At 44.0% G+C, this 25,181-nt stretch overlaps 2 protein-coding genes across 4 annotated transcripts in view; one reads left to right on the top strand and one right to left on the bottom strand.

The window, feature by feature from the left end:
• Window positions 1-5,734: 5,734 nt before the first annotated feature.
• On the bottom strand, window positions 5,735-23,210 carry SLC33A1 (solute carrier family 33 member 1). Of its 3 annotated transcripts, none has more exons than XM_069975302.1 (7): window positions 23,174-23,210; window positions 16,078-16,830; window positions 12,865-13,055; window positions 11,125-11,309; window positions 10,567-10,684; window positions 9,113-9,328; window positions 5,735-8,773 (listed from the first exon to the last, which is right to left on the bottom strand). In XM_069975302.1, the coding sequence occupies exons 1-7, from the start codon at window positions 23,181-23,183 to the stop codon at window positions 8,600-8,602; spliced, it is 1,647 nt and encodes a 548-aa protein (XP_069831403.1). In that variant the 5' UTR covers window positions 23,184-23,210; the 3' UTR covers window positions 5,735-8,599. The 3 variants fall into 3 exon arrangements, with proteins under 3 accessions (XP_069831403.1, XP_069831404.1, XP_069831405.1); XM_069975303.1 differs by lacking the exon at window positions 23,174-23,210 and adding an exon at window positions 17,743-18,017; XM_069975304.1 differs by lacking the exon at window positions 23,174-23,210 and adding an exon at window positions 17,777-18,017.
• The window catches only part of GMPS (guanine monophosphate synthase), a 32,436-nt gene continuing 25,259 nt past the window's right edge, over window positions 18,005-25,181 (top strand). The window contains exon 1 of the mRNA XM_069975300.1: window positions 18,005-18,365. Within this exon, the coding sequence (XP_069831401.1) occupies window positions 18,339-18,365 (27 nt within the window). The 5' untranslated portion in view covers window positions 18,005-18,338. The remainder of the gene's footprint in view (window positions 18,366-25,181) is intronic.

Here is a 25,181-nt window from a genome sequence, read left to right as displayed (position 1 = left end):
TCAGGGAAGTAGAGAAGATTTTTCTGTTAGGCAGAAACCAGAATAACCAGACTCTCTGCGATTCATATCAGGGGTGTCGACAATATATTGGCGGATTGAGTCGAGGCCTGACATTACCGGGGGAATGGTCTCTCTCAAGGAGAGTGTTCATTCAGTTAACCCAGAGGTGGGGGCTTCCTCAGAGAGACCTCATGGCATCAGCAAGCAATGCCAAACTGAGGAATTTCTGTTCCCTTTACAGGGCAGACAATCCCACGGTATTGGACTCAATGACAATACCATGGACATACCAGCTGGCGTATATCTTTCCTCCCATAGCCATGATTCCCAGAGTTTGACTAAGATCAGTCTAGATCAGTCGTCAGTAATAATAATAACTCCCTTCTGGCCGAAGGGGTCATGGTTCACCCTGCCCATGAATATGAGCAGAGGGGAATTTTGGAGATTACCTTTGCATCCGGATCTAATATTCCAGGGTCAACATCTGTGCAGGAATCTTTCCAGCCTCAGCTTGACAACTTGGAGACTGAGAGGACCGTATTGGACTCTAGTTTTTCTGAGAAGGTATAGTATACTCTTTCTCACGCTCGTAGTAGCACTACAAATAAATCTTATGCACGTATTTGGAAGATTTTCAAGATTGGTGTGCAAGCAGGAGTATTGATGGACTTAAACCTTCTACTCCACAGTCATTGGAGTTTTTACAGGAAGGCTTCTATAAAGGATTAAAACCTAGTTCCATCAAGGTGTAGATAGCAGCCCTCTCCGCACACCTAAACTCACGTTTCTTTCAGATCTTGGAGGTAAAGAATTTTGTTAAGGCTAGACTAGGCCTAACCTGGTAAAGCAGGTAGACCCATGGGACTTATCCTTTGTGTTGAGACGCCTGTGTCTTCCTCCCTTTAAGCCTTGGGAGGAAGTAAACTTCAAGTTAACATTGAAAGTTTCTCTTTTACTAGCCATTACCTCTGCTAAGAGAGTTGGAGAACTTCAAGCCCTTGGCTCCGCACCTCCATACGTGATTTTTTCCCAAGACAAAGTTATCCTTAGGTTCCTTCCAGGATTCCTGCCTATGGTGGCTTCATTTGCCAACATCAACCAGCCAATAGTATTGCCTGTATTTTCTCCTACTGGATCATCTAAAGAAGACTTGGATCTTTCTTTATTGGACGTATCCAGAGCTATCAAGATCTATCTACATAGAGTAGGTGATTTTCGTAAAGACAAGAATTTCTTTATCCCTTTCGCAGGAAAGAACAAGGGGAGAAAGGCTTCAAAACCTTCAATATTCAGATGGATCTGTGACTCCATTGCCTTATGTTACTCCTCTGCTGATCTGGATCCACCAGAATTTACCAGGGCTCACTCTACTAGAGCTGTGGCCTCCACTTGGGCAGAGCGTGCCGCTGTGCCACTTGAGGACATATGCCAGGCAGCTACCTGGTCTTCTTTGACTACCTTTGTGAGATATTTCAGGCTGGATACTTCTTTTCTTGTCAAGAACAACCTTTGCAAGATCTGTTCTTAATGCGGACGTAATAAATAACCCGCCCATTGGGGATAATGCTTGCTAATTCCCCATATGTTGTGATGCCAATGGGACGTAAGGGAAGCTAAAATTATTATGTTAATTTGTTTTCCCTAAGACCCATTGGCAACACAAGACTCCCTCCCTGTGTTTTATGTTTCTTTATAATTAGACTGAGGTCTAGGGGGAGGTGGAGCCTATTTATACCTCATGGAGGAGGGGATTAAAATTTAATTGTTATTTTTTTCATTAAATATTCCTTCGTCCCAGGGGCTCGCAGGGGCGAATTTACCCCATATGTTGTGATGCCAATGGGTCTTAGGGAAAACAAATTAACATAATAATTTTAGCTTCATTTTTCTTTCCCAATATAATGACTTTGTTATAATGTATAATACAATCACTGTAAATAAATTATAAAGTGAAATAAAATAAAATAATGCAGTTTTGATACCAGTCATAACTTAGTGTCCGTCATTTAAATAAAAAAAGCGTAAGCAGTCCCAATGTCGATAGATTCACATCCAGTGACATACAAGGTCCAACAGCATCCAACAGCTGAAGATTACTTCAAAGCTTTATTCTATGACCAGGTACAGTGCCTAATGGAAGCCAGTCATTGGCTGAGCGAGCTGTCACATGTCTGTCTCTGAAGTAACGTTCAGGGTGGTTAGGTAACAATAGGTTCTTAATTATGTTCTATGCAATGACAGCTGCGGCTGGGCAACACACTGATTGGCTGGGCAGCAGAGCAAGACGCCGGGACCCCGTGCAGCCAGAGCCAGGTAATGTATGGAGACAGCGGTGCGGGAGCTGAAGGGGTTAAGGGGGCGGCTGCATTACATACACGCAGCGGTCTTTCAGACCACTGCTTGTATGTAGTGATAGGGGCATTCCAGGACCTCAGCCCGTAGCAGAAACTCGCAGCGAGTTTTCTGCTGCGAGTCGGTATGTGTGGAGGCACCCTAAATATAATATATGCAACGCAATAGTACACATTGGGTAAGTTATAACATTTTGCCACATACGTACTAAATTCAAATTAGTACAACTGCAGTAAAAGAGCGCAATTTTTGTCAGCTAATACATGACAAAATGGCGCTATTTTACCGCAGTTAGTGCAATTCTGGTAAAATAGTGTGATTTTTGGATATTTGTGACTGCACAATATTTGGGCACATTTTTTGTGAGTTTGAGGAAACTTGTTGGCAAAAATGCATACGAAAAGGTCATGTGTCTTTTTTTTGGTTTTATCTCATTTTAATAAAAATTACTACAGGTGTGACCTATGCAAAGGCAGCCTCCCAGTATTATCTTTCCCTTCTGTGGTCTGTCTGCACAGCCTGTCAGTATAGTAATCGCTTCCTTCAGACTGCTTACCCTGCAATCTCTTATCGTGCGTTTACACAGACAGATTTATCTGACAGATCTTTGAAGCCAAAGTCAGGAAAAGACTATAAACAGGGATCAGGTCATAAAGGAAAGACTGGGATTTCTCCTCTTTTCAAATCCATTCTTGGCTTTGGCTTCCAAAATCTGTCAGATAAATCTTTGTGTAAACGCACCCTAAGCCAGAACAGACTATAAACAGAGAATAGGTCATAAAGGAAAAACTGAGCTTTCTCCTCTTTTCAAATCCATTCCTGGCTTTGGCTTCAACATAACTATGAGAATACCCCTTAGGCTATGTTCACACACAGTATTTTCTCAGTAATTTGCAGCCAAAACCAGGAGTAGATTAAAAACACAGAAAGGCTATGTTCACACACTCGAAAATTAGTGGATGGCCACCATTTAATGGCAAATAATTAACTTTATTGTAAAACAACGGCCACTATTTGCCGTTATATGACGGCCATCCACTAAATTTAATAGTGTGTGAACATGGCTTTTCTGTGTTTTGCAACCAAAACCAGGAGTGGATTGAAAATACTGACCAAAATACTGTGTGAGAACATAGCCTAAGGGTGTGTTCACATGTACAGGATCTGCAGCAGTTTTGAAGCTGCAGGTTGTGCTATGTTCAATCATTTAAGGCTCTTTTACAGGGGCCAATTATCATTAATTACATTCCTAGGAATGACTGATCTGCTCTATGCTGTGAACAGCGTCTGAAATGGTGAAGGCTTAATTAGGACGTTATATAGGTCTCTGTGCCCTGTTGCATTCACTGGGTGATATTCTTTGCTCCTTTGTACATTTTTATGTGCAACTTACTAAAGTTTTGCGAATAGAAAAAACATTGGTGTGCGTACCCGTTGCTATATATATGTGCATTTTTTGGAACGCTTGGAATGAAACCCTAATAATTGGCCTGTGTAATGCTGCGTTTACACAGACAGATTTATCTGACAGATCTTTGAAGCCAAAGCCAGGAACAGACTTTAAACAGAGAACAGGTCATAAAGGAAAGACTGGGATCTATCCCCTTTCTAAATCCATTCCTGGCTTTGGCTTCAGAAATCTGTCAGATAAATCTCTCTGTGTAAACGCAGCATTATGGAGCTATTGATCAGCTGACAAGCGAGCAAATGCTCGTTTGTCAGATGATTTGATAATTTGTTTTAGCCGCACATAATGTATTTAAATGGCCTCACAAATGACACAGTGATCTTTTTGAATGGTGATCCTTTGCGGCCCTGTTAAAGGGCAGTGTCAGCAGTTTATGTGAATTGCAGCTCACAGATTCACTTTGAGGCCTATGGTCACATGCAGTAAAATAAAAGCCAAAATAAAATATAGGCGGATTTTTTATGTAATTGCCCTATTGAAGTCAATGGTAAATTGTCCAGTGCACACACCGTATAGAAAAAGGTCTATAATTCATAACATGCCTATGCTCATTATTTCCAACCTGCTTTTGCAAAAAATGGCTGTTTACTTTTACCTGTTCACACATTGTTTTTCTTTCATCAAAATGACGTCCATATTTTGCTTTCATTTTACTGTGTGTGAACCTAGCCTAAAGTTCAATTCACACATACAGAATCTTCTGAAAACACCATAAAATCTGCAATATCAAATCTACTGCAGATCCTGTACATGTAAATAAACTCTAACTCAGAATTCCATAATGTAATTCCAGAGTGTTCCATAGACACAGGGCCAAGCCAATTCGACAAAGGGCTGCAAGTTGAAAGGGAATCAGTCAGCTCCCGGGCCCTATCTATGTAGTTGGCAATACCCTAGTGAGCATGGTGCATTTTGGTAATTCTCTGTGCAGTGGATTATGCATAATTTAATATATCCTTACTGTACTGAGGAGGCAAAGAGGAGTTAATTGTGCCACACTCTGGCACACCTCTCCACTCCTTCCCCTCACTCCTCGTAATGAATAATCAAGGCTGCCCAGCCTCCTGCATTTTTAAAGGCTATGTTCACACACAGTATTTTTGCTCAGTATTTTGAAAACAAAACTAGAAGTGGATTTAAAACAATGAAAGGTTATGTTCACTCACTGTTGAAATTGAGTGGAGGACTGCCATTTAATGGCAAATAATTACTGTTATTTTAAAACAATGTCCGATATTTGCCATTAAATGACGGCCATCCGCTCAATTTCAACAGTGTTTGAACTTAGCCTTTCTGTGTTCTCAATCCACTCCTGGTTTTGGTTGCAAAATACTGACCAAAATTTAGCCTTAAAAATTATACAATAATGAAAAAAAGACCTCTATTTAATTTCCATCAGGGTATTCGAACCAGAGAATGAACTGGTGGCAGGTCTCTAGACAGGTGAGTTACCCCTAGACCACCGCTCCAACGCATTTGGGAGAAGAGATTCAATTATACCTGAGTTTTTCTTTCAGACAAACTGCCTACAGAGGACTGATCTGCAATCTGACAGCTGAGCGAGCAGGAGGCCAGACAGCATTGATTATTCATGAAGAAGGGGGAGGAGGAAGGAGTAGTGAGGTGTGCCACGAACAACTCGTCTTGGACTCTTCAGTACAGTAGGAGAAATAAGACTGTAGATAATCCGCTGCACAGAAAAAATAAAGCCAATATTCAAATAGACTTGACATTTTTTCTGGTGTTTCTACTGTGTGGGGCATGCTAAATGCAGAGCCTGCTGCAACTTAAAATAAAAACTGTAAAAGCACTGGAAAACACCAAACTGGCCAGAAAAAAAGCCAAAGTTTTTTTTTTTTTTTTAAATAAACCCCTCTGTCTATAACACAAGCCAAAAAATAAAATTCACACAGCTGATAATCCTGTTTTTTCTTTAATATTTTTATAACTGTTTCAACAAAGATTTGCCCCCATAGATTTCCATATATGATGAATCAAGCAATTTAAGAAAATAGATCATGTAACTAATGATTCCTGTTTATACAAAACCCTTCCTCTGATAAGTGAGAGCTCACGCCAAAGAATACCATGTCTTGCTTATGAGTAAAGAGCTTTGATTTAGTTTACAAACATTTAAAAGCATAAAAAAACACAGATGATAGGAAAATAACCTTTGGATTTCCTGGTCCCAGCCCATAGATATGTATGGTAGAGTAAAAGATGTACAAACTGACTACAAGTAGTGATGTAGACATAGAGGTCTGAAAGGATTTCTGAAACGTGTGAAAGTTTCAGTTTTTATAAGGAAGAATCCTTGTGCTGAAATACTATAGTTATTATTAAATGCTGTCAATATGACAGCAGTTTGTATTCTGCTCAGCACACGTACAGTATATAGGCTGGGGCAGGGTAACTGGAGAACACAGTCATGTTAGTGTAAGGCTGCAGGGCTACACACTCTATTACCTTCCCTCTTTATATGTGAGTTCATGGTATAGAAATATCTTCCAGTTATCTTAGGAGGTTTGAGGTCCTCCTAACCTATCTGATGGTACAAGCAGTTTAGGGGGGGGGGGGGGGGGGCTGATTGTGGGTACAGTCGCTTTAAGGTCCTTAGATGGCTGAACAACTACAAACAGAAAGGGGTTGGGTGTGATGGAAAAATCACAGCTGCCCCCTTTGTTTGAGAAAGATAAGCCACAACAAGAGCGCTCTTGCTGCAACTTACCACATAGAAAATACAGGAATGCTTGGCCGGGTCGCTCAGGTGGGAGAAGTTATTGAAAGTGTATACTGACCTTTAGCTTTCAAATTGTTAAACTTGATCTGCAAAAAGGAGAAGATTTATATGCCGCTATTAGGTAAAACTTGTGCCATGTTTTCGGATTCAGGCTGGCTTCACACGGCCTTAAAATCTTGGAAAAACGCCAATAAAAACGCCAGCGGACAGATGTTAGCTGAAGGTCCATGCAAGTTTGTGATCTGCCTAAAACACATGGCGTTTTTTGGTGTGGCGTTTTTGAGGTTCCCAAAACTGCCTTTGTACATGGTGTTGTAGTAGTGACTTAAAATATTAAAAGACAAGCAACTAGAAAAAAAATATTTCTGTACAGAAATATTTAGATATGCTTTAAGTAAAATTAATAGTTTCTTGTAAGACGTGGCACTCTTTGCAAGGAATGTCTGGAGTTAATATTATTTGCATTCACCTGCCCAATCCCCCACTGCTGCTATTCTGATGATGCCAGGGTTCTCCACTTTCTTGTCCCCCCTTATTGACTCAGAACATACCTGCTCAGACAATCACTGGCTTCAGCAATGGCTGGCCTAAGGCATTGATTGGCTGAGGAGGCATTTCCTATTCTAAATAATAGGGCTCGTGCAGGGAACTCGCCACACGTTGCGCCAGAAACCCACAGCAGTGTGAGCTGCGTCTCTCCAGAGCAGGTGGCAATGCATAGTGACAGGTAAAATCTGCCAGACTGTAGGCTGGAAAGTAGATCTATAGGTCCTACATCAAACGTCCACCTTTTAGTACCATGTTGTTAGGTTCAAAACTGCAGAATAATTTCATATTTTTTTTATAACTTTTGGCTACATATACATAGTTCTATATTATACAGTGCTTGGTTTCTGAAGATGCCACTAGTGGGCGGTAACTGTATACAGTTCCAGTAAGCCAGCAGGCTTTTATATCTATGTCTATGGAGTGGACCATTCTACAGATATAGTAAGAACTTCATCAGCACAATATTTTGAACCTAAAAAAATATATCAGAATGGTAAAAAATATATAACTGTATTTAAGGACAGATATTCACTGTAAATAAATCTTCTTGTGTCAAGTAAATTCCATCTTGAAGGCTGTGGACACCTTTAAAAAGTAATCTTTTATTTTGGCTTTGTGCTTACTATTAGAGATAAGTGAATCTACAATATTAATAAATTGAAGCGCTTTGTTAGGTCAGAAGTCTGCTTATCAGCCGGCTGCCTTTGAATGCTGTGCCGATTCACTCTGAGTGCATGGAAAAGGTAGATCCAGTCCTTGGAAACTTCTCCTAGTTTCCCAGGACTGGATCCACGGAGCTGATAACAAATTGCTTCACTAAGTAATACTGTAAATTTGCTCACCTATATTTACTATGGTGCAAAAAAACATTTTCACCATAGGTCTTTATTAAAAATCTTGCTTACTTTTGCATCTACAGCTTGCTGTATAAGCTCAACTTTTTTTTCTATACTTGTATACAGATTATGATTATCCCCTGCAGATGACCTTGTATCTGCTTACATCCCTATCTACAGCCAGTGTGAGCTGTCCTTCTAAGCTTTTCTCCACCTATCCACTCTTTGAGCTACTGCAATCTCTTACACTGAAGAAGAAAGTCAGTCTGACCTATCTTTCCATGAGTAGCAGCTAAATTGTTTCATTTTTTTTTGGGAAACAAACGATAAAAGAAAATTAGTACAAAAGGTGTCCATAACCTTTAAAGCACATTCACCATATCAGTAAGAAACAGTCCATACGAAGGCTCTTTTCTCAGTAGCCTAGAGTTGCTTTGCCCATAGGGAATGTACTGAAGAGAAACACTTTGGAAATGATTGAAAACCCTAGATAAGGAAAGTAATAAATATCCATCGACAGATCAGCTGGTGGTGCAGTTTTCTGACTGTAATGTAGAAGGTAGTTCTCATTCTATTCTGTCAAGCAACGGAAGGAAACACTTTAAGATCCACCAATATGTGGCAGAGAGATGGTGACAACGTGTTCTTCAGTCTTTAACAGAAACTTCTCCGCCGGCACTTCCAAGATGACTGACCTTCATCCTGTAACTTCTTAAAGGCAGGTCCCAAGAATAGCCACCAGCAGAATCCAATGACTACACATATTACTGACTCTATAAAATAGCCATCTAGTATAGTTACACAGGAGCCGCCTAATTTTGCACACAACTGGAAAGAAAAAAAGAAATTCACTAAGACTGAGGATTCATTTTTGCATTTGGCAAAGTCATTAGTTATAGAAACACAGAAACAAAAGAATTAAAAAGCTGAAGATGAAGGTAAGAAAATTACCTTTGTTCTGAGCATCCCCAGCGCTATGGAAATATAACAGCAGGTTAGAGTCTTCTAACCTGCTGTTAGTTCTCCTTTCAGAATCCTATCACTATAATAAGCAGTACAAGTGTATATCATTAGTATAGTGTTACTGCACTAGGTGCCAATATACAAAGGTCATAAAAAGTCATCTATATATTTTTATGCCCTTTTGTGACCTGTAGAAGGATTTACCTCAGAAGCATCATGGTCATCACAACTCTGTCCATCTGCTCCAATACACTCTTTACTTGTTAGATGATCCACAAACCAAAGAGCCATCGTAGCCGGCCAATTGCCTCCAAGATTGGAAACAGTGTTCAATAGTGTCATATATGTTCCTCCAATAAGAGGGTCACTGACTTTGGCATTAAAAGCCATGATTGCCACAAACATGCTATATAATGCAACCTGGAAATGAAGAAGAAGTACCTGATGAAATCACGCTTGAGCTTTAAAGTTCAGGGATGTTACACAATATGATATCACAGGTTTATTGGATGAACACACTGTTAAGCAACAACACAACCGCATTGAATGCAATCCACCTATGCTGCTTATTACATTCACTTGCAGGTTGATTTATTAAGTACAGGGCTGGCAATTGGGGGCAGGGATCCAGGGTATCAGATTTCTGGCCCGTTGCCCTAAATCTTTGGACTTTAGAGTGCTGCTTTCAATTGTATGCATGTGATTTGGATGTGCATGTAGCTGAAAGCTGTGATGAAGCAATGAGCCAGCAGTTCCTTGCTCCATCGCTTATTCTTATAGGTCTTAGGCAGCTTTTTGAGTCTCTGTCCTGGAGAAGTGGTGCACAGTGAATTCACTCATCTTGCACGTTTCTACCAGAAAATAGAACAAAGGGGAGGAGTCCTAATCAAGGGGGTGTGCCACTGGGAACGCTCTCTGCCTATCTACTGGGGGAGATCTTCTTATTAGGGGCCCTTCTGAACTACTGGGGGTGATATACCTTACTAGCTCACAAGCTGCACACTCTACTTAAATACAGGGCTAACAGTCTGAGGCACCCCAGAGATCCAGGGCATTGGACTTCTGGTCTGCTGCCCTGAATCTTTGGACTTTACAGTGCTGCTTTTATTTGTATGCATGTCATTCATTCTCACTTAATGCTAGGGCCTATGTATAAGCTTACTTAATAGGGGTGCCAAACTTACCCCCATACTAACTTACTGGTGTACTGCTGTGTCAGCTCCTATTCACTTGAATGGTAGCTGAGGCTGCAGCACCCTGGTGCCACTGCTACACAGGGAACTGAGACGATTGCTTCTGGCTTCGTTCTCATTTTACCGCAGGCATCAAACTGCTGCTCAACAGGGAGACGGGTGTTAAAGCCCTGATGATTAACTATTGTTAGCTTATCCTTTGGATAGGCTATCCAATGTTTTTCCTCGACAAACCCTCAAAATAGGTCTTAATCTTTTGTTGAATAAAATGAATAAAAGGAGAAGGCAAAGCATATAGTACTTGTTTTGTACACTTGCTCTTTGGACATTGTACATCTGATACTTACCTTTCACATTATACATTTAAAAAGGATATTCCCATCTGATGGGAGATGCCTTCCATCAAACCGATAAGACAAAGATTATGTAACAATCAATGACAGAATGATTAACATTTATAGTCACCTGATGTAAGGCATAGCTCAGCAGCAGAGTAATGTAGTAGTAAAGAGGGAACCCTCCCTCATGGCTTACATGTGGGGTCCACCAAACTAAGAAGGCAAATTCCAGGCCCATAAGTAACCTTTGAAGTGAAGAGGGAAGGTGAGCAAAAAATAATAAACAGTTTGTAAAACTAAATAATCTAAAGCTCTATTTCCATCATATGAAGAAGTGCAACATCTTTTTTCAGAAACACATTGGATTTAGTTTAGTCTGGAGTGAGCCTCTGTGACGTCACTAGGTACTATGAGAATTCCCATGGAAAGACTGCAGGCAGAGATCCTTAAAGTCATAAAGAACTAATATGGAAATAACATTTTATAGTGCAGTAAATAACATTTAACATACAATATCAATGTACACAATAAAGAAGTGTTGTTGTCCTGACCAGGCATGTGGCATGATCTCTGGCTCTAGTTACATAACGGTCGCCCATGATTACTTGAATATTTAATAAAACAAGAACATTTTCATAAAAAAAAATAGTGGAGGTGGGTATATTCCATTTGTTTACACACTGACCTGAATGGCATGGCTTTGAAGAAGACATTGAGCGGCTTGGGCCCGGCAGTGTATTTGCTGATTATCAGTGGCAGTATTATCTGTAGTGGAACCATAGGGACTGCCAGAAGGGCCAAATGTTCTTTGGGGACTCCTCTTTCTATCAGTTTAAGCCCAGTAACTGCATCAGCTGCCGAAAACCCAATCTGCAAGAGACACAGGTCAACTGGTCAAGTGCACAGATACACGGGAACACACAGACAATTGGTAATGGCTTCCTTCATTTCCTTATAGAAAACTGTATTGTGGCATGTTGCCCTGATCAGTCAGAAGTATTGCTATGAAAGTAGATCCTGCTAGATACAACACCTCTATTTACTCTGCTCACTTATTTCTCTAGTTTAGTCAGAGACAAAGCTTGGCATAACAACACTTCTAGTGTCTTACCTATTAAGTAAAGAAGTCATCCAGTTACTGGAGAGGTGAGCAAACAAATCCAGGTAGAGAACACATGCCAACGACATTTCATAATCATTATTTCATATAACCCGTCAGGAAAGGTTAAATGTTTGAGCTACTGTGGTAGAGGTTCTCTTTATGGCTGCATTCACATCTGCAATTTCCAACGCTGTTCATTTAACTGCATCAATAACTTCATGTGTGAATGCGGTCTCTTTCAATAAAATATACCAGACTAGAGCTGCCTAAATCATGGGCTCCTCATTTAAAAAGTAAAAAACAAAAAAACAAGTATGCTTTACTCTGAAGTTCACCTAAGGAGCTTGGGAAAGCCTATTTGACACTTTAAAAGGAAGAATAAAAGCATTTTTACACCCTGGAAGCCATGTGTCTCCTTGCCCTAACAGCTATCGAACAGTGTCAGCAGTGTGGAACATGAACTGTAGATTACACATTCGCTTTAACATGATCAAGAAGAGATGGTCTTCATCCTTTTTTGACAAGATCACCATAGTAATCATAATGTCTAATGCAAGCCTATCAATAAATGATATAGGAGGGATGGGCCAAATCTAAAGTTTTTACAGTATATGGGCTGTGGCTGCCAGCAATCTTGTGAAAGGCATGTGTCCTGTGGGAATGGAGCTTGCACAATTGCTGCTCCATTCACTGTTATTTGCTTGTTGTAAAATCCCGAGTGCGATCTTCGTCAGACCAATAGCAGAGAATGCACCTGCACTACAGCCCCAGTCCCACAGGCAACTTGGGAACCACCATTGTCAGTACTGAAGGTTCTCCCCATCAGACCCCAAGGATCACACAATTATTACCAAACTTCTAAAAATCATTTTGTAGACTTTTTTTCCCCCGAGTCTAACACAGTTTTCATTTTGTAGCTATGCCTCCCATTTGCCCACCCCAGGAATATAGAGAATTTAATATTTGGATGACTATCTGTACTTCTCACTGTATAGTTAGATGGGTGTAATGGATGGGTTGGTCAAATAGTAAAATCCCTATATCTCAGGATCACAGAGAAGTGTAGAAACGCAATAGAGTTACAAAACCTCTTTTTCATACAGACCACTGGACCTTTTTAAATATTACTGTCAAACAGACATGTCAAAGGTTATCATGAGTCGGGGTCTGGCCACGCTTCTCAAAGCTCTATCTAATGATCAGTGGGGGTCTGAATAACCAGATATTGAACGATCAAAGCTTTTGGCAGGTCTATGTGATGCATATAATAGGTGACATTTACACTTTAAGCGTACAAGAAATAATACAATATCATATACTCACTTTGGCCGTTAGGATCATGAGGCAGAATTTCTGGACAGCGGGCATCCTCACTATGCTCACCAGTAATCCATAGGCCTCTTTCACGCTTTCTGTCTCTTCTCTGTTCACTTTCCCTTTGACGTGTTCTTTCTTTATCAGAGCCACTAAAGTTGTGGTCACTAGAAATACTGTTCCCCAGAAGAACAAGAAGTCTGCAAGAGAATAACATGTATTATTACTTGGCTTACTTCACAGCTGTGACGTGTGGAGAAAACCTTGTGAAGGATGGAGCGTGCATACACAACGCTCTAGTCAGTAGGCTTCATGTATAGGATATCGTCTAGATGTCTACAGCAACCAGATCGCATATTCCTTTCTGTAATCCGCACTAGATAAAATGTCTCCTCTAGTCTACTTGGTTACCATTCATACACTGACCTGAGATTGTTTAACATTAGGGCCCTATCCAATATAAGGCCACCTAACCATGATGGATGGCATACATAATATAATCAAATCATACAATAAGAGCTCCAATTTTACTTGTGCAGTAAATATAGCGGTAATGCAGTATATACCACTCCATACATTCAGAGTCCACAGGTCTGGCTCATGCTAATGCCATTTTTGTATGTTTCCAGCCCCCTTATAATAGACTGTGTGACAATGAATAACCAGAGCATAGAGCATGAAGTGTTCTCAGGGACAGAGAATGTGCACAATGGCCTTATTACTCAATCCTATTGATAGAATACATATTATATTACATTGTATTAGAATATAAGGGGAACTCATGCTGCATCACCTGATTCCAGTGCTATGAAAACTATGTTCTCTATCATCCTCCCTTAGGGTGCATTCACACATATAGGATCTGCAGCAGATTTAATGGTGCAGATTTGATGCTGTGTTTAGTTATTTAGATCAAATCTGCTGTAGATCTACACCATCAAATCTGCTGTGATACGGCTCATGTGAAGCTACCCTTACAGTGAATTCATGTGCGATGTGGACATTTTCTGCATAGAAATCCAAGGCTGCTGCGGATGTGTAGTGGATTTTGGGAAAGCCTCTGTGACTCTTCTTACTACATAATAACAGCATTTTTCTACATACTAGAATCACAGACAGATATATGAAAGTCACCAGGTGTCTCCTTGGCCTTACAGCTATCTAACAGTATCAGTGGGTTGGAATGTGAATTGCAGCTGACAGATTCCCTTTAATGCTTTTAGGTAAATAAAGAAAGATTCACCTCTATATGCAATGCATTTGGATATTGGATATGAAAAAACGAAAGGGTCTGAAGACTTTCTGAATGCATTGTAAAGCCATCATACAGCTTGCTACTGTAAATGACATTTCACTTTGACAGCAAGCACAGATCTTAAAATCATTGAGGATATTTCACAAACTAGCCTAAGGCTATGTTCCCACACAGTATTTTTTGCTCAGTACTTTGGTCAGTGGATAGAAAAAATAAAGTGCCAAGCACTCACCCGTAGTAGCAGCGAATTAGGTCTTTAATAGTTGTCTTCACATAATGTGGGAATGAGGAGGGAGCAATGCAGGCACGATCCACTGATCCACTGACTTGGTCAGCATTTTGCAACCAAAACCATGTGTGCATAGAAAACACAGAAAGGCTATGCTTACACACTGTTGAAATTCAGTGGATGGCCGTAATTTAATGGCAACTAATTGCCATTATTTTAACACAACGCCTGTTTTGAAATATCAGCTGTTATTTGCCATTGAATTACGGCCATCCACTCAATTTCAACAGTGTGTGGAACATAGCCTTTCTGTAAACATGGCCTAAAGGTGTATTCTGATTTTTTAAAACTTTTAATATGTTACTGCCCTTGTGAAGCATGTGAGCATGTCTGTAAAGATTAGATACTGTAAATAAATCTATGACAATGGAACGAAGTTCTATGAGTATGCAGCTTCGACACGTTATCAAGCACTATTGGACACAAGGTATCTTTTCGTACATTATCGTTTAACCATTTTTTCTGACCACACTCCTTGTTTTTGAGCTGCCCTTGTGGAGAACATAACAAACAGCTTATTCCTACTATTCTGCGCTCCACCGGTGCCCCCCTATGTCATCTTCTGGTCCTGCCTGAACAATCCCGCCTTCACTTCTGAGATAAACTCCCCCGGGCAGTGACAGCCTGATCAGCCAATCACGGACTGAGATGAGAGTGTAGCAGCCAGTGGCTGACCAGGCTGTCACTGCCAAAACAAGCCTGTCTCAGAAGTGGAGGCAGGATCGATCAGCCAGGCCCAGAAGATGACAAAAGTGGACACCGGAGGAGCGCGGAAAGGTAAGAATAGGCTGTTTGTTATGTTGTTCATAAGGGCAGCAACATATTAAAAGTTTAAAATGATCAGAATACATCTTTAATTTACATAAAACTGAAGGTATCACATTCAAGCACAGCATATAGACTATAACACAGATTTTAAATGCAAATTTGGTTTTAAAATGTTGAGCTTTTCTTCTGGAAGGTTGTGTGCCCTTAGCGAAGTTTATGATTTTTGGATAATCTTGGATAGTTGGTAGTAGTTCACACGGGATTGAAATGTTATGGATTGGAGATGAGGGAATTTAAATTACAAATGAAGTGATTGGCTTTGTTTGTAATGTAAATTCGCTCATCTCTGTGGAAAATCTGCAACATTTCTGCATCAGAGTTTACAGCAGATTGCACAAAACTGTGCATTTTTTTCCAGTTTCAGAACTGAAGCGTAAAAAAGTGGAAAGTAAAATGACTGGGAATTTATAAATGATTTTTGTGTAAAACTGTCAAAAATGTTGTAGCTCTTGCTTATTTGTGCACAAATTTGCTACTTTTCCCATGTTCTTCACAAAATTTGAAACAATTTCATCTGATAATTGCCCCCTGTAATAAGCCCTTGAAGGGGTTGTCCAGACTTAGCAAACATGGCTGTGTTCTTCCTGAAACAGCACCTTTCCTGTCCTCAGTTTGGGTGTGGGTTTTGCAGGTCAGTTCCACTGAAGTGAATGGAGCTGAATTTTAATACCACACACAACCTGAGGATAGGGGTGGTGCTGTTTTTGCAAAAAAATAGCTGTGCTTTTTCTAATCCTGGAAAACACCTCAAAGGTGCAGCATTGCTAAGGTTCGATTATGATATAGAGTTACTCACATGGTCACATACACACACATCCTAGCAGGAAAATAATATTACAAGTAAAACTACCTGGAAGTGTCACCATTCCGGTAGGCTGCGGTGTAGATCTTAAGTACTTGTTGCAAAAGTCTGCAGATTCAAGGGCTAGAAACAGAACATTCCCCATGAAATATCCAGCAGTCTGGCCTACAGAGTTACATGTTGATGCATAACCCACATTTTCCCTAGAGAGCATGGTCAGGGCCCAGCCATCCACAGCAATGTCCTGGGTGGCAGCCAGAAATTCAAAGAGGAAGAAAGTGGCAGTTAAAGCCAACATATCAGGTCCATGTTCTCCCCCGAGGAGCTCATCCACCGTCCAGGACAGGTACATCATAAACAATCCAAGTAAGTACTGTGTAGGAACCAACCAAGATTTCCTACGGCCAAACCTCTTGATGTACATAGAGTCCACCAGGGGCGCCCAGAGCAGCTTTAGGCTGAAAGGCCAAAATACAAAGCTAAAAATGGCTTGGTCTGTATAACTAACGTTTTTACTCTGGAGAATTAACGGAATACTACCAGCCAGTCCCAAAGGAATTCCCTGCAATATGTATAGGAAGAGCAATAAGAGGATGTTCCCCAGCTCCTCTCTGAGTCCTCTGGGCCCGGGCTCCTCTGAGTCCTGTAACAAAGCCTCTCTGCCTCCTTCCTCCAGTTCATCTTCAAAGTTCTGGTCATTGCTCATCCCCGATATCTGGTAATGCTGGCGACGCTGTCTGCTATCCTTGTGGGTAAGCGTCATGTCTTTCTGTGGATGTCTCCGTTCTGCAAATGTTAAATCTAAGGAAAGAAGAGACAAGTCAGAGGGTAACATACCCATAACCCTTCCCTGTCCTCCAAACACTTGAAGCTGTGCTAACTCTATAGACTACTTACTCTTAGGTCATTTGTCGTAGGCATCTAAAAAACCCAAGACCCTTATGGCCTAAACTTTTTTCAAACCAAGAAGCAATAATTCTATTATATCTGATATTTACATAAAGAATTGTCAACACTGATTCCCAAAGAGTCCATGTGACTAGAACAACAGATAATAGTGCCTTTATTTTCACAGCGTCAACATATTCCAGAGCGTGTTATCACTATCAATCGCACAGATCTCTCACCCATCATCCTTCTCTGGGAACAATGCTACAAATTCAAGGGGTTGTGCTATAAGATCCCTACCCATATGGAATATTAGGAGTTGGTTTGGTGGGCTCAGGCTGGCCCTTATATTACATGGGTGACCAGTCAGCTTCACACCGCAAAGTGACATGATGCCAGGAGCAGGACCCATGTAAATGATCTAGAAAACCTCATATGACAAGCAGGCTGGCAGGGCATGATAGAAATTGTGGCTTTGCAACAGCTGGAAAGCCTCAGGTTGCAGAACATTGCTTTCCAGCAATGACCTACAAGCTGTGTAACTGTTCAGTTGAAAATCGCAACCTGGCTGTCAGAGCATGTTCACATGGAGCCACAGCTTAGAGACAACACATGTATAAACCTCCTGTACACCAGCACTAGGCTGCTGCATCTATGCTCTGCTATCAGTAGTACACAGACAAGAGGAGTCATAGTTCAGAGGTTGGAGAGCGGCGCGGTATCCCGGGGCCTCTCTGCTTTGCAGTCACAGTATATGGCGGTTATGTAGCTGTAGTTTTGCCCATAAGATAACCCTATACTTTCCCCACAACCATTCCTCCTTACCTTGCACTGACAGCTCATCACTACCATCTCTTACCGGCCAGACTAGAAATATCTTCCGTCCTGGAACAATTTCATAGAATTCAAACCTAGCCGGAACCAAGTGTTCTGTATTTTGCTTCTCCGTGGAAGGTATTTTACAGTGCGAATAACCTCCCCAATCCAAGATCAGCGTACCCACAGCGAGGCCTGGCAGTCAGCTATAAGCTACACGTGACAAGCTGCAGCGGAAGCCATGTTTAGTGAGGGCACTGTCTGACCTACAGCAATGCCCATTAGTTCTGTTGAAGGCGATAGTGACAGCTGTCAGTAAGGAGGCGCCGGGAATAGGGACATAAAGCGAGAACCTACGACCCTGCTTTGTTGTGCTGACAACAGGACCAAATAGCAAAGTAGGGTTCTCGCCCAAATCAAACAAGGCGGCCTGAGCGTCACCCTTGGATCTTGTAGCTGATGCTCTAGGGCTCCACCTGGAGGCGGTTGAGCAGGAGGCGGGGAGACTGCGGATCACACACACTCTCCACCACCATTCTATCCGGCGCCAAAGCCGAGCTCTCCCAGAGACATCCCCCGACCTGCCGCTCACCCCGCGGCTACTCATGGCTCTATGTAACGGAGACTCCAAGGTCAGTGACGGGCCGGGGCGGGGGAGACAACAAGGCTGGACAGATGAGGGCAGCACTGAGCTGGGGGCAGAAGCCACCACAGCCGAGGCCTTGTGTGTGTTATCAGTGCAGGAGCTGATGGTGAAGGGATCAGGAGCGTGGGCTGTGTGCGCCGGGGATGGCATGTACCCTGCTGCCAGCCCAGCCCCCTGCCCCATCACTGTGTGCCCGGGGCTGATCACACCGGGGGCCCCCTGCCGGCCCTGGGCGGACACACGTGGGGAGCACATTGTCTGTCATGTGAGCTGTGTACAGTGCCCGGCACAGCACGCACCGTATAGCGGGGGCATCTGCCTATTCTACCCGGTATAGTGACAGGTCAGGAGGGGGAGCAGCCAGGGTACAGCTAGGGGGAAGCCTACCATGGTAACAATTGTGTCTGCAGTCCCATCATACTCAGGGGGTAGTCAGGCCTGCTGCACAGGGGGCACATCCCCCACCCCATATGGCTGGTGAGGCCGCAGCGGCTCCACATTACATCCCACACACACTCCACATTACACCCCCCCCACAGCGGCTCCACATTACACCCCACAGCGGCTCCACATTACACCCCACAGCGGCTCCACATTACCCCCCCCCCCCCCACAGCGGCTCCACATTAGCCCCCCCCCCCACAGCGGCTCCACATTACACCCCACACACACCCCACAGCAGCTTCACATTACCCCCCCCCCCCACAGCGCCTCCACATTACACCCCACAGCGGCTCCACATTACTCCCCCCCCCCCCCCCCCCCCACAGCGGCTCCACATTACACCCCACACACACTCCACATTACCCCCCCCCCCACAGCGGCTCCACATTACCCCCCCCCCCCCACAGCGGCTCCACATTACCCCCCCCCCCCCCACAGCGGCTCCACATTACACCCCACACACACCCCACAGCAGCTTCACATTACCCCCCCCCCCCCCACAGTGCCTCCACATTACACCCCACAGCGGCTCCACATTACTCCCCCCCCCCCCCCCCACAGCGGCTCCACATTACACCCCACACACACTCCACATTACACCCCACAGCGGCTCCACATTACACCCCACACACACCCCACAGCGGCTCCACATTACACCCCCCCAACAGCGGCTCCACATTACACCCCACACACACTCCACATTACACCCCACAGCGGCTCCACATTACACCCCCCCAACAGCGGCTCCACATTACCCCCCCCCCCCCAGTGGCTCTACATTACACCCCACACACACCCCACAGCAGCTTCACATTATATCCCACACACACTCCACATTACACACCCCCACACACACACACAACCACACACACACCCCACAGCGGCTCGACATTACACCCCACACATACACCCCACAGCGGCTCGACATTACACCCCACAGCGGCTCCACATTACACCACACACCCCATAGCGGCTCCACATTACACCCCACACCGGCTCCACATTACACCACACACACCCCACAGCGGCTCCACATTACACCACACACACACCCCACAGCGGCTCCACATTACACCACACACACACACACACCCCACAGCGGCTCCACATTACACCACACACAAACACCCCACAGCGGCTCTACATTACACCACACACACACCGCACAGCGGCTCCACATTACACCACACACCCACACCCCACAGCGGCTCCACATTACACCACACACACACCCCACAGCGGCTCCACATTACACCCCACAGCAGCTCCACATTACACCCCACACACACCCCACAGCGGCTCCACATTACACCACACACACAAACCCCACAGCGGCTCCACATTACACCACACACACCCCCCACAGCGGCTCCACATTACACCACACACACACCCCACAGCAGCTCCACATTACACCCCACACACACACCCCACAGCGGCTCCACATTACACCCCTCACACACACCCCACAGCGGCTCCACATTACACCCCACACACACACCCCACAGCGGCTCCACATTACACCACAGCGGCTCCACATTACATCCCACACACACCACAGCGGCTCCACATTACATCCCACACACACACACCACAGCGGCTCCACATTACATCCCACACACACACACCACAGCGGCTCCACATTACATCCCACACACACACACCACAGCGGCTCCACATTACATCCCACACACACACACACCACAGCGGCTCCACATTACATCACACACACACACACACACACCTCACAGCGGCTCCACATTACGCCCCACACACACACACACACACACACACACACACACCTCACAGCGGCTCCACATTACACCACACACACACACACACACACACACACACACAAACCCCACAGCATCTCCCCATTACATCCCACACACACACCACGGCGGCTCCACATTACATCCCACACACACACACACCCCACAGCGGCTCCACATTACACCACACACACACACACACACCCCACAGCATCTCCTTATTACATCCCACACACACACACCACAGCGGCTCCACATAACATCCCCCCCACACACACACACCACAGCGGCTCCACATTACATCCCACACACACCACAGCGGCTCCACATTACATCCCACACACACACACACCTCACAGCGGCTCCACATTACGCCCCCCCCCACACACACACACCTCACAGCGGCTCCACATTACACCCCACACACACCTCACAGCGGCTCCACATTACACCACACACACACACCCAACAGCATCTCCCCATTACATCCCACACACACACACACACCACAGCGGCTCCACATTACATCCCACACACACACACACACACACACCCCCCACAGCGGCTCCCCATTACATCCCACACACACACACACCACAGCGGCTCCACATTACACCACACACATACACCCCACAGCATCTCCCCATTACATCCCACACACACACACACACACACACCACAGCGGCTCCACATTACACCACACACATACACCCCACAGCATCTCCCCATTACATCCCACACACACACACACACACCGCACAGCATCTCCCCATTACATCCCACACACACACCCCACAGCAGCTCCCCATTTCAGATTGTGTGTTTTTACCACACCAAGGGCTCCGGACTATTGAAAGTATCACTGTTCTTCTTAGACATGGTAGTTGGAGAGCAGTGTGGATTGAATATTTTAATCTAGCACCAGCAGTGGACATGTACATCAAGTCATACAAGGATGAGGGCCCTGCTCACAAGAGCTTACAATTAGAGATGAGCGAACCTGGAGCATGCTCGAGTCCATCTGAACCCGAACTTTCGGCATTTGATTAGCGGGGGCTGCTGAAGTTGGATAAAGCCCTAAGGCTATGTGGAAATCATGGATATAGTCATTGGCTGTATCCATGTTTTCCAGACAACCTTAGAGCTTTATCCAACTTCAGTAGCCCCCGCTAATCAAATGCTGATCGTTCAGGTTCGGATCGACTCGAACCCGAACCCGATTCGCTCATCTCTACTTACAATGTATAAGGAAATTGGGGAATACAAGAGAAGTGAGGGCCCTGCTCACAAGAGCTTACAATTAGTGAGGAGATATAGTGCTTGTTGTATACAATAGTCCCAGGAAATATGATTGGCCGTGTTGTTGATGTGTTTTTATGAGTGCAGCCGTTATGGAGCAGTTATTTTTTTTGTCCTTAGATACAATGTTATAAAGACTTGTTGCCAGTAGGGTGACATGCCTAGTCCCTGGCTGTAGTCCATGCTCTGTGAGTACGCTGGGACATCCTCCTAATGTGACCTCCTTAAGAGATCAGATGTGTCAGCAGAAGGCTTCCTCCAGAGCTGACCTCATCCGCAGGGTTATCTGTGTTCTACCCTATACAGCTGGCCGGCCTCAGATAAGATGAGGTCCAATCTGCAGGGTATACACCTTATTCAGTTGAAAACTTTGGGTTGAGCAGTGGCATTTTGTTTTTCTTTTGGACTGAAAAAAATATGATCATGTATGTGCTAGTGATGTCCGTGCAGCCCTTGCCTTATAGAGGATGTACCACCAGGTACATCCTCTTGAATTTAACACACCGATAGAACGGCGCCATCAGGGGGAAGCCGGTGCCGTGGTCCGTTTTTCGAACCGCAGCCCGGTTACCGTGTATGGCTCCGTTCTATCCAGCGGTACTGGAGGTCGGCCGGCCCGCCCGCCCCCAGTGGGAGGGAATTCCCTCCCCTCTATGACGCAGCTCCATTGATTCTAATGGGAACTGGGCTGCGGTTCGAAAAACGGACCGTGGCACCGGCTTCCCCATGACGGTGCTGTTCAATCGGTGTGTTAAATTCAAGAGGATGTACCTGGTGGTACATCCTCTTTAAACTGTATGACCTCTCCATGCTCCCAGTGTTCTGCCTTCAGCTCACTTGATTGCCTGAGCGTCCTGTAAGTTCAGAGACCCGCTCCGAACCTACATAGACTGCTCCGGGAAGCAGGCAGAAGACACAGGGAACACGAAGAGGTAATATATACAGTTTACACAATTGTCGGCCACACATCGCTCTTACACGTGTAATCACACAAGTCATGTGCAGTCGTCAGCCAATGATTCTAGATCAGGACCAAAAGACATGATCAGCCCATGATAGTTGTCTCTACTACACAGAGCGACAATTGGCCAATTCGGCCTGATTTGACTGTTTATGGCGCAGTGTAATAGGACCCTTAGTTGTGAGACCTTCACTCCCTCTCACCATAATGATGCTTGAAAAAGGGCTGTGACTTAATTGACAGGCCGAAACGCATGGCCAATAAACAGAATATCAAGTCACGTCAGTGTGCAATTCTCTGACTGCAACCATGCCTTACCTTTGGACATCTACCTGCGCTGATCCTCCTGTGGGGTTCTTCTGGTCCCAGTGATCCTCCGTGGGTCACATCCTTGCATGTTGTATGGAGGTGGCATATTTACCAGGATATCATGCCAGGCCACACCAAGGGCAGTGCTGGATTTCCTGTCATTGATGGGAAGTGGAACCTGAGTATCTATAGTGTATGTATATAGAGCTAGACGAGCCTCCAATTGAGCTCATAATATCTGATCATAATTGAAGTAAATCTCCTCTACGGAAAATCTGAATATTACCCCGTGCCTACTTTTTTCTTTTTTCCTTTTATTTAGAGCATAGGTTCTGGCTTATTTTAAAGGGGTTATCCAGCGCTACAAAAACATGGCCACTTTTACCCCGCTCTTGTCTCCAGGTCAGGTGTGGTTTGCAATTAAGCTCCATTTATTTCAATGGAACGGAGTTCCAAACCCCACCCAATCTGGAGACGAGAGGGGGAAAAGTGGCCATGTTTTTGTAGCGCTGGATAACCCCTTTAAGTATGTCTAATGTTATTGGGATCACCACCTATATGAATACACTGCAGCATTTGGAAGTATATAAGGAATCAGTAGTATATGATAGGCTGAGAAATGATAGGGGGAATCTAAATCTGGTTGCTATGGGCGACTGCTCCACTTCTGTCCTACACTGGGTTTGATGCTTCTCCCTTCCTGATCTGGGCTCCACTGCCAGGAGATCACGCACTGAACTGGGACACATGGGCAACTCGGCCAATCAGATCTCTTCTTACATTTTCAGACTTTCTGTGAATAAACAGAAACGGAAACCTTATTGGTTGCCAGAGGCAACAGACTGTTTAGTTAGAGTGTTTCTTATACATGAGGCCTGTAATAATCGCGCACAATTTCCACCTTGTGCTCTCTTCTCTGTTATCTCTATTGACAGCTATAAGCTCTTTAAATGATTACATGACTCATATCACACATAAGCTGACCATACACTTCAGATGTTGACCAAACAGGAGCTGTTCCTCCAACCTTACCCTTAAAGGGGTACTGCAAAGGAAAAGAAAATATTCTTAGTCACTGGTGTCAGAAAGTTATACAGATTTTACTTTTTAGAAAAATAGTCTTCCAGTACTTACCAGTTGCTGTATGTCCTGCAGGAAGTTGTGTATTCTTTTCAGTCTAACATGGTGCCCTCTGCTGCCTCCAGCAGCTTCAAAATTACAATTGCCATCCTGGTTGGGCAGCTAAAGCTTTGGCTGTCCAGGTATAATGGGACTAGTAGTTTTGTATCAGCTGGAGGGCTACAAGTGTGACACTGCTGATCTTCGGAGAAGTTTTTACAGCTATCTTCTCCAGGGCTATACCTTGACAGGACAGGCTAGCTGCTTCCATACACAGTTCATCATGCATGGTTACATTCACAATTATGTAATGTATGTGACCATTCTAGGGCCCTGATAAGGATGGATTTTTCATGTGGAAAATTTCTAAACAGGTTTGCAGTATAATCGAGTGCAGAACACTGATTTTGGCTCTGACATTTGTAGTACCTGTACCTGTACATAGTACCTGTCATTATAAAGTGTCATCAGAAATTAATAATAATTGTTGATCACAGCGGTTTTCATTTCTGAGACCCAATGTGATCAGGAAATATAGCCAGGGACAGGTCACAGCAGTGCAGTCCTCTCCCTGGCTGTACCTCCTGATTAGAGGGGGTCTTAACTGTGAGACCCACTGTGATCAATAACTTTTGACATGTCTCTTGTACACAGTTTCTGAAGGAACTATGCAGGGATGTAGCTTCCTCAAGTCTAGCTGCCTCTTCATGTGATGCCAGACAGATTCAATGTTGCTGAGATTCAGGCTCTGTGGGGGATATTTCATTGCTTTCAGGACTCCTTATTCTTCTTTATACTGAAGATATTAATCCTGCCGCAGAATAAATTTAGAGCAAGACGCATTCCTTCTGGGAGGTGTTACTTTGCAGCATTTTGCACAGTACTGTATAGTCTGTAG

The sequence above is a fragment of the Dendropsophus ebraccatus genome, chromosome 6 (genome assembly GCF_027789765.1).
Source record: "Dendropsophus ebraccatus isolate aDenEbr1 chromosome 6, aDenEbr1.pat, whole genome shotgun sequence".
Lineage (NCBI taxonomy): Eukaryota > Metazoa > Chordata > Amphibia > Anura > Hylidae > Dendropsophus > Dendropsophus ebraccatus.
Note: the sequence above shows the minus strand (reverse complement) of the source record. Positions and strands in the feature narration are given on the sequence as shown.

Bases quoted from the DNA above. Each gene is read 5' to 3' on its own strand.
- SLC33A1 (XM_069975302.1), bottom strand. The intron at 13,056-16,077 runs GTAGTTTTACTT...ATTCTCTTGCAG, and splicing joins CGGAATGGTGACACTTCCAG to ACTTCTTGTTCTTCTGGGGA. The intron at 8,774-9,112 runs GTAAATCCTTCT...TTTTCTTTCCAG, and splicing joins ATGACCATGATGCTTCTGAG to TTGTGTGCAAAATTAGGCGG.